The sequence below is a fragment of the Histoplasma capsulatum genome (assembly GCF_000150115.1).
Source record: "Histoplasma capsulatum G186AR genomic scaffold supercont2.1, whole genome shotgun sequence".
Taxonomy (NCBI): domain Eukaryota; kingdom Fungi; phylum Ascomycota; class Eurotiomycetes; order Onygenales; family Ajellomycetaceae; genus Histoplasma; species Histoplasma capsulatum.
The window spans coordinates 2,130,763-2,144,729 of record NW_025544801.1 but is presented as its reverse complement, the minus strand read 5'-3'; the positions used below and the strand labels follow the sequence as shown (position 1 = coordinate 2,144,729).

The following is a 13,967-nucleotide window of genomic DNA, read 5'->3' as shown; positions in this document are numbered from 1 at the left end:
AGATCCACATCCGCCTTGCAGGCGTCGACGCCCCTGAACTCCCCCATTTCGGCCGCCCCGCCCAACCCTTCTCCCACGCCGCCCACACCTGGCTAACAAACTACCTGCTCAGCAGGCGCGTGCGTGCCTACGTCTACCGACAGGACCAGTACGGCCGCGTTGTGGCCACCGTGTACGTGCGCCGTTGGCCGTTCCCCTTCATCCGGCGCGATGTGGGTTTGCAAATGTTGCGGGCGGGGCTGGCAACGGTGTATGAGGCGAAGAGTGGGGTGGAGTTCGGTGGGGAGGCGATGGAAGGGAAGTATAGGCGTGCGGAGGAGAGGGCGAGGAGGCTGCGGAGGGGGTTGTGGAAGGCAAAGGGTACGGTGGGGTGGGAGAGTCCGCGGGAGTATAAGACAAGGATGGCGGTGTTGGAAGGGGAGAGGGCTGCTGCTGCTGCGGGTGGTGGTGGGGAGGGTGAGAAGAAGTAGACGGGTAAGGAGGGGGGGCGGGGGGTAATGACGTTTCTCCCCATTTGCTCTTGGGCTTCGGTGGTTACGAGCGTTTGTATTTGGTTCTGCGAAACGAACAATTTTCCCTTGGCTCTACGTTGTAGAATGTGTTATGCATATATGCCGAGTATGGTTTTTGTTTCTTTCCCTGCGTTAGCGGCTTGGAGTTTTGGCGTTTAGTTCGTCGTCCATTTTGCTATATTTTTCTTTTTCTCGGCGTTGGTGATTTATTAAACCCTGATTATGTTCTATATTACAATCTCCTTTTTATACGAGATTATGAAAAACATCACCGCGCGTTGGGGGAACGATTTCCGGGGGTCTTGGAATGGTAGCTCTTTTCTATTTATTCATCTTAACAAGTAGGCCGTTATAGAGAATGCACATGTACTGTACACGTGCAGCTATGAAAATGTTGATGTAAGGATAATTAATATTCTGGACATATGAAAGCCTGGAGAGAATCCTAAAAGAGTAACGGGTGGTTGGATGGGAACTGAGGCCCAGCGCGAACACATGCGAAAAAAAAAAAAAGCTATCCAGCCAACGACGAAGGGGGACGCATAAAAATACATTCAAGAATAGAAACAACATGAAAACCAGTAGATATATATATGTATATACATATTCCTTACGAAAATCTCCGCTCAATCTCCGCAAACAACTTCGGACTAATCTCATCACTACTCTCCCCCTCGACACGCCACAAACATCCACGCCGCTCATAATGTTCTAGCAACGACCGACTCGTCTCCTCAAACTTCCTCAACCGCTGCTTCCACGTCTCAATCGAATCATCCGCCCTCTGCACCAGCGGCTCACCTGTCACGTCGTCCTTTCCTGGTTCCTTGGGCGCATTGAATTGGGTATTGTAAACCCTACCGGACGGCGCGTGGACCCAGCGCGAGGCTATGCGGGAGATTATAATGGCGGGGGGTGTGAGGAGGTGGACGACTAGGTTTATGGGGATTAAGCTGTCGAGGGATGTGGCTTGGGTTGCTGTGCGAGGGAAGCCGTCGAGGATGAAGGAGGCGTTGGGGTTTAGGATTGGGGTGGAATTGGTGGCAGTAGGAGGGTCGGTGAGCCATCCCTTCGAAGAGAGTTCGGAGGATATGAGATCGAGGATGAGGTTATCAGGGACAAGATCTCCGGCGAGAATGGTGGATTCCGCTTTGAGGCCTGGTATTGTTGGTCAGATTGAAAGCTAAGACAACAGGAGAAAGTGAGGAGCTTCCCCTCCCCTCCAAAAAAAAACGACGAACCTAGTGGTGTCTTGCTGCGGACATTCTCTCGAAGAAGGTCCCCTGAACTGATGGATGCGAGTTGGGGATACCTCTTGATCAACCGTTCAGTCTGGGTCCCTTTTCCAACGCCGGGGGCCCCAACAAGGATAATTCGAGCTGCCTTTTTCAGCTGCCTTACTGTGCGAGCCATAATTCCTCCGGAGGGAGATAAAGTTCGGTTTTATCCGGGGTCAAGAAACAGGGGCGACAGCAGGAGAATTCCGAAGTTCGAAGGAGGTCAGATAGCGTAGGCAAGGAGGGGGATAATCTAAATCATCCTGCGGAATAATAATAACAGTACCAATAGCAATAGAAAGTAGGAATATACATTGGCGAGAGTGCAGCGTTTGTGCCTAGGACTAGATGAACATATCAATGCTAGGTATCCAGAGGAAAAAAAGCAATGCCGCTGCGGAGCCTGGGCGTTGAATCCGATCCTCACTCTTGCTCCGGGGATTTCGGTGTTGATAGCCCGAATTGAGTTAGTCAGCAGTCACAGCCAATCGGAAGCCTTCGTTACTGGATGGTGAGCCTGCCGAGGTTGGCCTGTTGCGGCGGGACCTTGGGGGTTGGAAGCTTCAATTCGCGAACTGGGCGCAACAAGGAACAAATACAAGGCGCAGGCTGCCCATGGGTGCTAGCAATTGTGCAAAAAGGATGAGCAAGGAAGCAAACGTCAATATCAGCCGAATCATATTGAGGACACTGGTATCAGTCCTCGGTTTGAAGAAGAACAAATGATTGGCGCACAAACCTTGGGACAACCTCGGTGCTCCATCCAACGTTCGAAGATGGCCCTATTGTGGATTACAGCAATCAATGAATAGAGTAATGTAGCGGGGCCTCTCCTCATATATGTGATAACTTATAACAAACCGTAGGCCTTTGGAAACTAGTATTTATTCGCCAATATGAGATGACCAATTTAGTTATCACGTGATTTAGAGGGCCTGCATTGATCGCGTAGCTGAACAAACACGTCCAAGGTTACTGAAGCAGACGCGTCGAAACATCGAAATGCGATTTCTTCCGCAACTCCAGATTGTCTGGCCGCCAGATCGCACTACAACCACAGACCACTACTGCCATATCCCGTATCGCCGTCACCATGTCTCAATACGACAGATCTCGCATGGACCCTAAACGACGACCTCCAATCGACCATAAGAAAAAACAGTTTGCAACTCCAACATACAAGGAACATGATTATTCCCACCGCCTCAACTTCTACGAAATACCCCCAACTCAGGAAATTACTCTTGAACAATTTGAACAATGGGCTATTGACAGGTTGCGAAGTACGTTGCGATCTTTTTTTATATATTGTATTTTGCCAACTTCTGTTTGAAGGTGCTAACTGTTTAAATAATAGTCCTTGCAGAACTGGAAGCATGCTCATACAGAAATAAAACCCCTGCCGAAACCGCCTCCCATATCACCCCTCTTCTGAACAAATTCCTTCCTCTCTCCGCCAACACCTCTTCCAGCACAGGTGTGGACCAACGCCTCCGAAATGAACGGCAAAAGGATCATTACTCCCATTTCATCCTGCGTCTCGCCTTCTCCTCAACAGAGGATCTAAGACGCCGCTTTACCCGTCTGGAGACCATGCTTTTTAAATTCCGCTTCCAACTGGATGACTCCAAAGAAAGACGCGCGTTCATCGAAAGCCTCAATTTCAACTGGGATATGGTTTCTGATGAGGAAAAACATGAACTCGGCGAAAGCTTGCTGGCATCCACCTATGGTGTCAGGCGTCTTGAGGATGAGAGCTGGTTTAAGGTAGACTGGGAGAAAGTGCCAGAGCTGGTTGAGCGGAGAGGCGTGTTTGTGAGGAAGGGCAAGGCGTATGTGCCCGTTCGAGAGCAGCTGAGTATGGTTCTAGCGGAATTTACCGCAAGGCTGGAGAAAGCCCTTGAGGTATGGGATAATATGGGACTCGTCTCGATCTTCCAAACGTGTAGTAGCCGTGCGATTTATTAACTATCTACGTAGTTTACGAGTCGAGCATTACCCCGGCTAGACGAGGATGACCGCCTGACGCCCATTCTAGAGCATCTCTCCAAAAATTTCGGCACATCTGATTCCTCCTATGCGGAGGGCGAGGGATCAGTACCGGGAGCGCCAATTACCGCGGCATCCATTGATTCCCTATCCCAACACTTCCCACTTTGCATGCGCAATCTACACATGCAGCTACGCAAAAATTCACATCTGAAGCATTTTGGCCGCTTGCAGTATACCCTCTTCCTCAAGGGCATCGGCCTGTCACTCGAGGATGCCCTGGTCTTCTGGCGGCAATCTTTCAAAATATTTACCGATGACGAGTTCAACTCCAAGTACAAATACAATGTCCGCCACGCGTACGGCGATGTGGGTGGGGATGCCAATCGTAGGGGTCGTGGATATCCTCCGTACTCATGCCAGAAGATCCTCACAGACAATTCACCCGGGGCTGGTCAAACACACGGATGTCCCTACCGGCATTTCTCGGTTGAGAATCTCATTAACTTACTCCAGGCGACAGGTGTTAACGATCAGGAAGTTTTGCGAGGGGTGCGGGAGGACGTGGGGAAAACTCGCTATCACATTGCTTGTAATCGGGTGTTTGAATGGGCACATAAAGCGGAGCTCAAAAAAGTGCGGGACGAGGGGAGTTGGAGCCAGACGGATCTTGATACGATTGTCCATCCCAACACGTATTTCAAGCGTAGTTATTTGTTGAAGAATTTGGGGAAGATTGTGAAGGAGGATGTTGACATGACATCGTGAGGTACGATTGTAATTTATCATTATGACCGGCGTTGGTTCATTGGGAATGATTGATTAATGGGGCTGGCTATGTTTCCTTTATTAAGTATTAAACGTGCCGCACGAGCGGATTTCTTCCCTTGCTCATCCGAATTGGCGGAGCGTTATTTACTTTTGAACACACAATTCCAATCACCGTCGTATTAAGTAGAATTTGTAAAATAAACGGAAGAAAGAAACAGAAAAGACGGAACGAGCTATCAGTAAAATACAGAGCATGTTACCACTGCTGATTCCCAATTCATCGTCAAGCATCAGAATGAGCTCTCAAAGCCAGGTGCCCAGCCATGGGTAAAAAATTATTTAACATTTAATCCTTCTCCGCACGACGCGAAAACAGCAACATCATTGAGGATGACAGAAGCTGGCGTAAGTAATGTGTTATTATATTAGCTAGTCGGCGTGTTTATTGAGGAGAGGAAAGAGAAGCAAAAAAGAAAAAGTTCGTCGTGCGTTTTTATCACCAACGGTTGCTGGGCCAGTCGACGCTACGGCGAACTGCACAGACCAAAAATCCTGCAACCTGGCTTCAACGACCACACTATCACGAAGCTTGACTCTGTTTGTTAGCCCACTCAAAAACACCCCTCTCAAACCACCACCCCCCCTCGTCTGCGTTCCTGTGCTTCTGGTCATCATCTGCGACGATTATGTACGGGGCCAGACTCTTCTGAACGTAAACTTAGCACCACGCTCTAAGCTGCGCGCTCCACACCAAAGCTGTGTTGTTCATCGCTACTCCAGGTTAACGTCCCCCTATCCAAGTATCGCCGGGTCAAATTGCAACGATGGATTACGAGGCATTGAAGGATCAGTGGAGTGAAGTCGAGGACCGCGATGGGATTAGGCTCAGTTGGAATACATTTCCAAGCACGCGCATGGTTCGTTGGCAGGCCCCTCCTGCGGTTTGGTTTCCGTTGCGAATATTTTATTTAATGCATAAAATAGGAGGCGTCCCGTCTTGTGGTACCCATCGGAGCGATTTATACACCGTTGAAAGAGAAACCTGATTCTCCTCTGCTGCAATACGAACCAGTTACTTGCAAACAGCCATGTAGAGCTGTTCTTAATCCATTTGCGTATGCTAAACTTTTTCTACCTGGCACCCAAGGGTACTCTGTGCCACATTGCTGCAAGAGTGAAGACTGACCTGGATATGTAGCAACGTCGATATTCGTGCTCGTATCTGGATATGCCCCTTCTGTCTCCAGCGCAACCCGCTGCCTCCGCATTACAAAGACATAACGGAAAATGCAATCCCACCCGAACTTCACCCGCAAAGCACGACAATCGAATACCAGCTCGCACGGCCAGCTCCAGCTCCTCCCATTTTCCTCTTTGTAGTCGATACCTGCCAGGAAGAAGATAGTTTGAAGGCCGTGAAAGATTCCCTTGTCATGAGCCTTTCCCTTTTGCCGCCAAATGCATTGGTGGGGCTAATTACCTACGGCACAATGGTTAGAGCACCCCAGCCTCTTTCTCTCCTGTGGCTTCATTGAGATAGCTGCTGACTACCTGAAAACACATCTAGGCCCAAGTCCATGAGATTGGCTACACCGAATGCGCCAAGTCATATGTATTCAGAGGAAGCAAAGATTACGCTGCTAAACAGGTTCAGGAGATGCTTGGTCTTCTCGCTCCAGGACTCCGTCCAAACGTGCCTCAGCAACCTGGCCGCCCCAACGCCCCCATGTCCTCAGCTGCAAGATTCCTACTACCAGTGCAACAGGCCGATTTCCAGATTACGAACGTTCTTGAACAATTACAGCGAGACCCGTGGCCAGTTGCTAACGATAAGCGCCCGTTGCGATGCACCGGCGTTGCGCTCAGTGTAGCCGTTGGGTTGATGGAAACGTCATTCCAAGGTGCTGGTGGCCGCATTATGCTTTTCACCAGTGGCCCTGCTACTGAGGGTCCTGGTCTTGTTGTTGGACCTCAGCTTAAAGAACCAATGCGATCCCATCATGATATTGACCGGGATAACATTAAGTATTACAAGAAGGCCGTGAAGGTATGGCACCTGTGAGGTTTTCACTTTCTCGGGTCATTACAGACTAACGACTTCTTTTTTCCTCTCTAGTTCTATGAAAGTATTGCAAAGCGTGTTGCTCATAATGGCCACATTGTCGATATTTTTGCTGGCTGCCTGGATCAAGTTGGGCTTCTTGAAATGAAAGGGTTGGCAAATTCAACAGGTGGCCACATGGTATTAACCGATAGTTTTACATCCTCACAATTTAAGCAGTCGTTTGTCAGAGTGTTCGATAAGGACCAAAATGAGAATCTTCTCATGGGTTTTAATGCCTCCTTGGAAGTGCTCACTACCAAGGAGCTGAAAGTTACAGGTCTTATTGGCCATGCTGTTTCGTTGAACAAGAAATCCAACTCAGTTGGAGAAACTGAGTGTGGTATTGGTAATACCTGCTCTTGGAAGATGTGCGGCATCGACCCCACTGCCAGCTTCGGCGTTTACTTCGAAATCGCCAATCAGGGCGGACCGGCTCCGATGCAACAGGGTCCTCACAGAGCTATGATACAGTTTTTGACCTATTATCAACATTCGTCCGGACAGTACCATCTCCGGGTCACTACCGTTGCGAGAACACTCAGCAGCCCTGCGGGTGACATTGCGCTAGCTCAATCTTTCGACCAGGAAGCCGCTGCTGTGCTCATGTCACGTATCGCAGTTTTCAAATCCGAGGTGGATGACGGACCCGACGTCCTGAGATGGGTTGATAGAATGCTCATCAGGCTCTGCTCTCGATTCGCGGACTACCGAAAGGATGATCCCACCTCATTCCGGTTGGAGAAGAACTTCACCCTCTATCCACAATTTATGTTCCATTTACGCCGAAGCCAGTTTTTGCAAGTTTTCAACAACTCACCCGACGAGACTGCGTTCTACAGACATGTTCTCAATCATGAGGATGTTGGCAATTCACTCGTCATGATCCAGCCTACCCTTGACTCCTATTCCCTGGAGCAGGAAGGCAGTCAACCAGTTCTGCTTGATTCCGCTTCTATTCAGTCCACGCATATCCTGCTTCTCGATACGTTCTTCCATATCCTCATTTTCCACGGTGAAACCATGGCAGCGTGGCGGAAGGCGGGCTACCAAGATCAGGAAGGCTATGAGAATTTTAAGACTATTCTCGACCAACCCAAGGAAGACGCTAGGGTAAGATTTAACTTAGTTTCTTATTCTCCCCCTTCTTTCTTTAACTCGGATTGTTGTAGTTGAGAAGTCTCTAACATCGCCGTTATTTTTTGCAGGAACTTATCCAGGATCGATTCCCGCTACCCCGTTTCATTATTTGCGATGCAGGTGGATCTCAGGCACGCTTCTTGCTCTCCAAACTGAACCCGTCAACCACCCACTCGACTGGAGGTTATGGTGGAATGGCTCAGTCTGCACAAACCATCTTTACAGATGATGTTTCGCTCCAGACATTCATGGATCATCTTATGAAGTAAGTCCACCCCCAAGAACCCTTCCTCATCTTGTAATTGTAATTCACGGTGGTTGGGCGAGGATGCTGACTGAAATACCAGGTTGGCTGTGTCGGGTACAAGTTAGGTTATTGGAGGACAAGGCTCCCAGTAGTTCGGTGGTAATCCACCAATAGAATGAGTATTCATACCTTTATAGCTCGGCCGTAATGCATATTCCTCCTTAGCGGAGCCTCTTGATATTTTTCTTTTTTGCAAAGACTTTTATTTTGATTGTCTCCGTCTTATCATGATAAATGGAGTTAAAAAAGCGCATTCAGTGAACATTTTAATTTGTATATCACGTGATTTATGGGAGGGTTTGCCCTAAATTTCCAAAAGCGGTTCGCTTAGCTAGCCTGTCAATGAGTTTGACAAAACATCCACCAAACTTCCGCTCATGAGCACTCTTCCATTTGACAACCCCAACCATCTCGACAACCGTCCAAGGCAGACTGACTACCTTTCGCACTCGCCATGCGTAAGTATCGTCCCCTTGGCTGTCATATAATGACAAGGCGACCGGCGACTGATTTTCCCCCTTTGTGAACAGCTCCCAAGCTCGACCCTACTGAGGTGAAGATCATGTAAGTTTCCTCATCCGCGTGCCAGTCTTTGGATCATAAGTCATCCAGCAACAATGCATTTGATTTACCATTGAATTCTATTCCTTCTAACACAATTTACAGCCACCTGAGGACCACAGGTGGTGAGGTCGGCGCCCAATCTGCCCTTGCCCCCAAGATTGGTCCTCTCGGTCTCTCACCCAAGAAGATCGGTGAAGATATCGCCAAGGCCACTGGCGACTGGGTATGTTTGGACAAAAGAAAAACTTCGAAACCAATCTCAATTCCCAGTTGCTGATACCGCATAAACAGAAAGGTCTCCGCGTCACCGTGAGACTCACCATCCAGAACCGACAAGCCCAGGTCTCTGTTGTGCCCTCTGCTTCTTCCCTGGTCATTAAGGCCCTCAAGGAACCTCCTCGTGACCGTAAGAAGGAGAAGAACATCAAGCACACCAAGTCCATCCCTCTAGACGAAATCATCGAGATCGCCCGTATCATGCGAAGCCGCTCCTTGGCTAAGGAACTGAAGGGAACTGTCCTCGAGATTCTCGGAACTGCTTTCAGTGTCGGGTGCCAGGTTGATGGACGGAGCCCCAAGGATATTAGTGATGAGGTCAAGGCTGGGGAGATTGATAGTGCGTGTTTTATATATATATATATATATATATATTCCTTCCTGAGAGTTGGCGATGAGTTTGAATACTAACTGATATAATAGTTCCATCGGAGTAAATAACATTATAAAAAAAGTTACCTTTTATTGTGTATTAGCCAGCCAATGCCGGGATTCCCCGTTTTCCCTGCCTTTCTTTTCTGTGCAATGGTTTATGATGTGATGTTACGCTACTTGCGCAGACGGAACCTGAACACAAAAATAATAATATCTGGTCAATTGACCAGTGAGTTTTACGAAATATGGCCCATCCCATTCTTCCCCTTTTGGAAAAGCAGAAGAAGTGAAAAGAGAGAATTATGACTTAAGATATCCCCACGTTCACACTTGCATCTCAAATCCACAGCCTTCCCTCGCAATCTCCAAACTTGACACTGTGACACCCCTTCGCCTTTGCCAACACTCTGGCCCTTACCACCCTGTTCTCTGGGAAATGTTACCTACGGTAAAGGCCTATTTTGGTGCAAAGAAGATAGAAGCATTGACCAACTACTCACCGCGGTATCTTTTTGGAAATTAAGTATTTTCGTTTCCCGTTCGCGGGAAGGGGAGGGCTTGATTAAGTGGATATGGTGGTCCATCTTTTGTGGTCAACATGTTAAAAATGGCACCTTTTGCCGGTTTCCTCTTAGCTCCTGGAGGACGCTTGTTGGCTTTTTGTAAGGCGGAATGCATGTTTCTTAGCCGCATACGTGCATAGTCATAAGTGATCTTCGACGCATTCCAAAAGGTTAAATCCATTCTACTTTGCCACATTACTATCTGGCTCTGATAATCTCTCCACCCTCTCGTTCATGTATATCACATTCTCAAATCACTTCCGAACCGAGTCCTCTCTCATGTTTTCGGGCTCAATTTCTCCGGTGATATACCAGGAGCGTTCCAATCCCCCCTCCCACCCGGATTGTCCCATCCTTCAAGAGCACCTTATCTTCGCTTCAATAGGAGTTGGCGCTATATATCTGAATCTTGAATACAACGTAAGTCTACTTCCGTGCAATATGCGGCTGTTACAAAAGGCCTGAGTGTGCGCTGGACATGTGTTATATAGTAAGCGGGGCAAGAGGTTATAGTGACTACGGTTCCCGAAATACATCAGGAATTAGCCGTGTTGTTCCTTGAACATCAGCGGCTCCAGGGGCTTTAAGATTCGAAAATTGGAGATGCGAATCATCAACACTAAACCCGAGAAATTGGGTCTTTCCTGTTGTCGGATTTCCTTTTCGGACTTTCCAAATCCCCAACAGTCATACAGCGAGAATGCGATGTATACTACAGTATATAAATATCTATCCGTATTCGGGTGCGAAGTGCGCATAGTGGGGAAACTAACTAAGCAAATATTATCGGAAATTTCCTGCTGATTTCCTGCTATTGGGCAGGGAGATGGATGGTTGTCTTGCTCCTGAAGCCTTGTCCTAGCTTAAGATCCAAGTATTCTTATTATTAGATCATTAAGGGTTGAAAACGTGTGGGCATCTCAGTATGAGATGATCCAGGGGCCCCGGCTCCGACGTGGGTAAACTTATATGAGGTTTAGTTGATGAAACGATAAGGAGGGGCCCGCTATGTCCAGTGACAATGTATTCTTTCTACACTCCCCACCGTCTCAGAATGACAATGAAGAGGGATATCCTTATTCTCAACCCTACCCACCACGTATCCCGACAGGATCTAAGCAACATGCAATGCAAACAAACGCATGTACACATATGTAGAGTACCGCATTTGATCACTTTTTCCATGCCGAATTCCAAGGTTATGTACAGTGGCGGCAATGCACAGACCGATGCTGCGTATACATGGATGGAAGCAGTCATCAACCAGAATAAACATGGCCCAGGAACAATACTATACCCTGCCTGGCTTTTTCTGCGCAACCGAATGCGTCCAGTACATTATGCATGCACGCCCAGCTCCTGTTTGCAACAAGAATCATTGCTTCTTCCAAGGTTGTTCGCTTTCAACCAGCCAGTATCCCTCGCTGCTCGGGGGAAAAGAAATAAATACTAGTGCATAAATGAAAAATGAAAATTGGATCAATATATCAACTAAATCGTTAGATATTCAAATAATCATCACCGACAGTACTTATATAGAATACAACGCTATTCATTCAAACAACTCAGTTTCAGCCGGGTTGACCTTGCGCTCACATTTGAATGCATCCAGCCTGACAACCATATTTCAGAGTAGGCGCGATATGAATGCTCAATCTCTCTTGACATATCTCGACAATTGTCTGCATGCGTGGCTGCAGCGGATTAGGCCACCCACCCACATATGCACGCATAAGAATGCAAAACCTCTAACCGATTCGCAGTGGAAGCAGAGCGTAGAAACAATTTGAAAAAGAGAAATGGATCGAAACGGTTGTTGGGCGGATCGTGTTCCGACACATAATATTGAGGGGCGATATGCATATATATATATATAGATATATATATGTTAATGGGATATTTTAAACATGCAATCTTGTCGTTCATGCTATTGCCATTACTATTTTTTATCGTCTTTATTTTCTGTTCAATGTAGTGAGTGATGCACACACAGCATCAATGCAGTGTTCAAATGCGCAGCATGCGCGTGGTACCGAGTCCTGCGTTTGCGATTTCTCATGAAATGCCTGCGTGCAGCTCATTCGGACCCATTTCACGGAATGTAGGTTCTATGAGGGGGATTTTTTTTGAAATCACAAAATAAGGGAGCATCAGTGTTTAGTTCCGGATGGGCGCCTTTTTATGTTATCTATCTGTAATGATTCTCGAAATATCGTGAAAGGGTGGGGAATATAAAGCGAGAAAATCATTATTATAGATTTCTACTAGTTATATATAAGCTCGCGCATGAACGAAGATAACTTGATGAAAACGAAATGCGCTGCTCGAGGGCACACAGATTGTGCATCTCGTGCAATGAAAGAGGCATTATGTAGCCTATTCCGAAAAGCTGCAGAGGGTAACAAGTGTTATCATCCAGGGTGATGAACGCCATTCCATGCACACATCCGCATCCTGTTGGGCCGGTTGTCACTGAAGCGCCCCACCAGGCGATGAGGGGCGGGGGTGCCTTTGTTGAAAGGAAACAGTTTGGAGGGGTAACTTCGGGATTGATACTTTGCATATTTACGTATTTCATCGGCGGGTTTCTCCTTGACTTCTTTTGTTGTCCTATGCAGGAAGCTGATGGATGTAATTCTTGTTTCTGTCCAAGGTTTGACCTAAAAGCAGCAAAACGCGAATATAAAATCACTTTAGGACTCTTCCTCATTTTCATATTTGTTTACGTCGTTGATATTTATCTTAAGATCCATGGTCGGTAACACATCATTATCATCGAGTGAGATGATCTCTCGTCTCAAAAACATCCCATTGTACTAGGTTCTGATCACAGATCTAACCAGGGATCAGCCTCAATCACTCGCCGAAACCAACGACAGTTTACCTCAAGTGTGAGTGGAGACTAAGTGGAGAGTTCCACCAGCTTATTTTTTTCATTGTTAATTTGGAAACCAACTTCGCTTGAGCCACGTTCATAACTGGAAGATTCCGCGGAGAGAATGGGGACCTAGTTTTCGCTCCTCTACACAGGACTTGTATTTCCCATTCTAGTGGTTGCTGCCGCGATTGCTCTGCTTGTAAGGCTGGCATGGAATACTGGTCGGGGTTCGGGAGCGAGCGGACGGAAGAATAGGGGATGCTGCGGCGATGACAGGACAAGTTCAAACTTGGGACAAGCGGTCTGTGGGCTAGCTGCGAAGTCAATCCGCCGCTTTGACATGGATAACATAACTGATACAAGTTGTGCAAGGGGTGATGGGCAGCCAAGCGTTGTTGTTTCACGCGAAAGGTCACCAGCAGTCCCATAGTTATTATGACCTTTGGGACATGTCAATATGGATGGGAATCCTGTTTCGTCCTTGTGGGCGGGATCTTCGTGTTTCCAAAAAGATTTACCCATGCAGTTGATGCTTGGGGCGGGCGAATCGAAATAGAAGCAGGAGGAAAAGAAAAGCATCGCCAATGCCTAAGGGTGACAGCCTAATGCATGATGACATTGTTGTGTGTTTCCATGTCAATCATTAATTCCACTAACGGGCCTCCTATTTTCTTCTGTGAGCATGTAACTCGTAAGTTGGTTTTATTGGGGCCGCTCAGACGATGGGTGTATGGAATTGCGTCACTCAAGATAACAACAAATGATACGGACTCCCAGCTCGAGACCTACCTGATCCTCAACGCCCTTCACACGTCGCTGATCACTGGTGTTGTTGGCATGCAGCTAAAAGAAATATCTACCACCAACTTAATTTCATTTTTCCCCGGAGAGGCTTGGACCTTCCCATCTTCTTCTGAATGGGGGCGGTCTGTTCACATTATGATTCGACGGCCGAATATATTTGGAAAAGCCGTTTTACTATGTAAGTGCTTGGATCATCCCGTCCCCCAACTTCTGAGCGAATTGGTTGGGTGGTGGCCGGGGTGGAGCTCGTGAGAAACATGGATTGAGATGACAACAACATTGGGAAGCCCCACCGTTTTTTGCTGTTTCTCTTTCCAATTTATTGTGAAACCAGACGTGATCTTGACGAAGTTCATCAGTTCATCTTGATGCTGGTTTGTTGACTGGTCATGAAGCATCCTTGATTCCAA

General features: G+C 47.5%; 6 protein-coding genes across 6 annotated transcripts in view; 4 read left to right on the top strand and 2 right to left on the bottom strand.

The window, feature by feature from the left end:
• The window catches only part of HCBG_00693 (uncharacterized protein), a gene marked incomplete at both ends in the record, with an annotated part of 1,569 nt that extends 1,099 nt beyond the window's left edge, over positions 1–470 (top strand). The window contains one exon of the mRNA XM_045427743.1: positions 22–470. Coding sequence (XP_045291718.1) covers positions 22–470 — 449 coding nt within the window. The remainder of the gene's footprint in view (positions 1–21) is intronic.
• A 652-nt stretch (positions 471–1,122) lies between these two features.
• HCBG_00692 (adenylate kinase) lies at positions 1,123–1,925 on the bottom strand (the record flags this gene model as incomplete). Its single annotated transcript, XM_045427742.1, has 2 exons — positions 1,123–1,670; positions 1,754–1,925. The coding sequence occupies 2 exons, from the start codon at positions 1,923–1,925 to the stop codon at positions 1,123–1,125; spliced, it is 720 nt and encodes a 239-aa protein (XP_045291717.1).
• Positions 1,926–2,853: 928 nt separating this feature from the next.
• On the top strand, positions 2,854–4,589 carry HCBG_00691 (DNA primase large subunit; the record flags this gene model as incomplete). The annotated part of the gene is made up of 3 exons (XM_045427741.1): positions 2,854–3,072; positions 3,147–3,694; positions 3,770–4,589. The coding sequence occupies 3 exons, from the start codon at positions 2,883–2,885 to the stop codon at positions 4,544–4,546; spliced, it is 1,515 nt and encodes a 504-aa protein (XP_045291716.1).
• A 605-nt stretch (positions 4,590–5,194) lies between these two features.
• HCBG_00690 (protein transporter SEC23) lies at positions 5,195–8,162 on the top strand (the record flags this gene model as incomplete). Its single annotated transcript, XM_045427740.1, has 7 exons — positions 5,195–5,466; positions 5,534–5,664; positions 5,748–6,042; positions 6,117–6,596; positions 6,666–7,763; positions 7,859–8,055; positions 8,138–8,162. 7 exons carry the CDS (start codon positions 5,374–5,376, stop codon positions 8,160–8,162), a joined length of 2,319 nt encoding a protein of 772 aa, XP_045291715.1.
• A 312-nt stretch (positions 8,163–8,474) lies between these two features.
• Positions 8,475–10,172, top strand: HCBG_00689 (60S ribosomal protein L11; the record flags this gene model as incomplete). The annotated part of the gene is made up of 5 exons (XM_045427739.1): positions 8,475–8,555; positions 8,636–8,661; positions 8,764–8,884; positions 8,953–9,277; positions 9,361–10,172. 5 exons carry the CDS (start codon positions 8,475–8,477, stop codon positions 9,372–9,374), a joined length of 567 nt encoding a protein of 188 aa, XP_045291714.1.
• A 2,725-nt stretch (positions 10,173–12,897) lies between these two features.
• HCBG_00688 (uncharacterized protein) lies at positions 12,898–13,275 on the bottom strand (the record flags this gene model as incomplete). Its single annotated transcript, XM_045427738.1, has 1 exon — positions 12,898–13,275. One exon carries the CDS (start codon positions 13,273–13,275, stop codon positions 12,898–12,900), a length of 378 nt encoding a protein of 125 aa, XP_045291713.1.
• Positions 13,276–13,967: the final 692 nt, after the last annotated feature.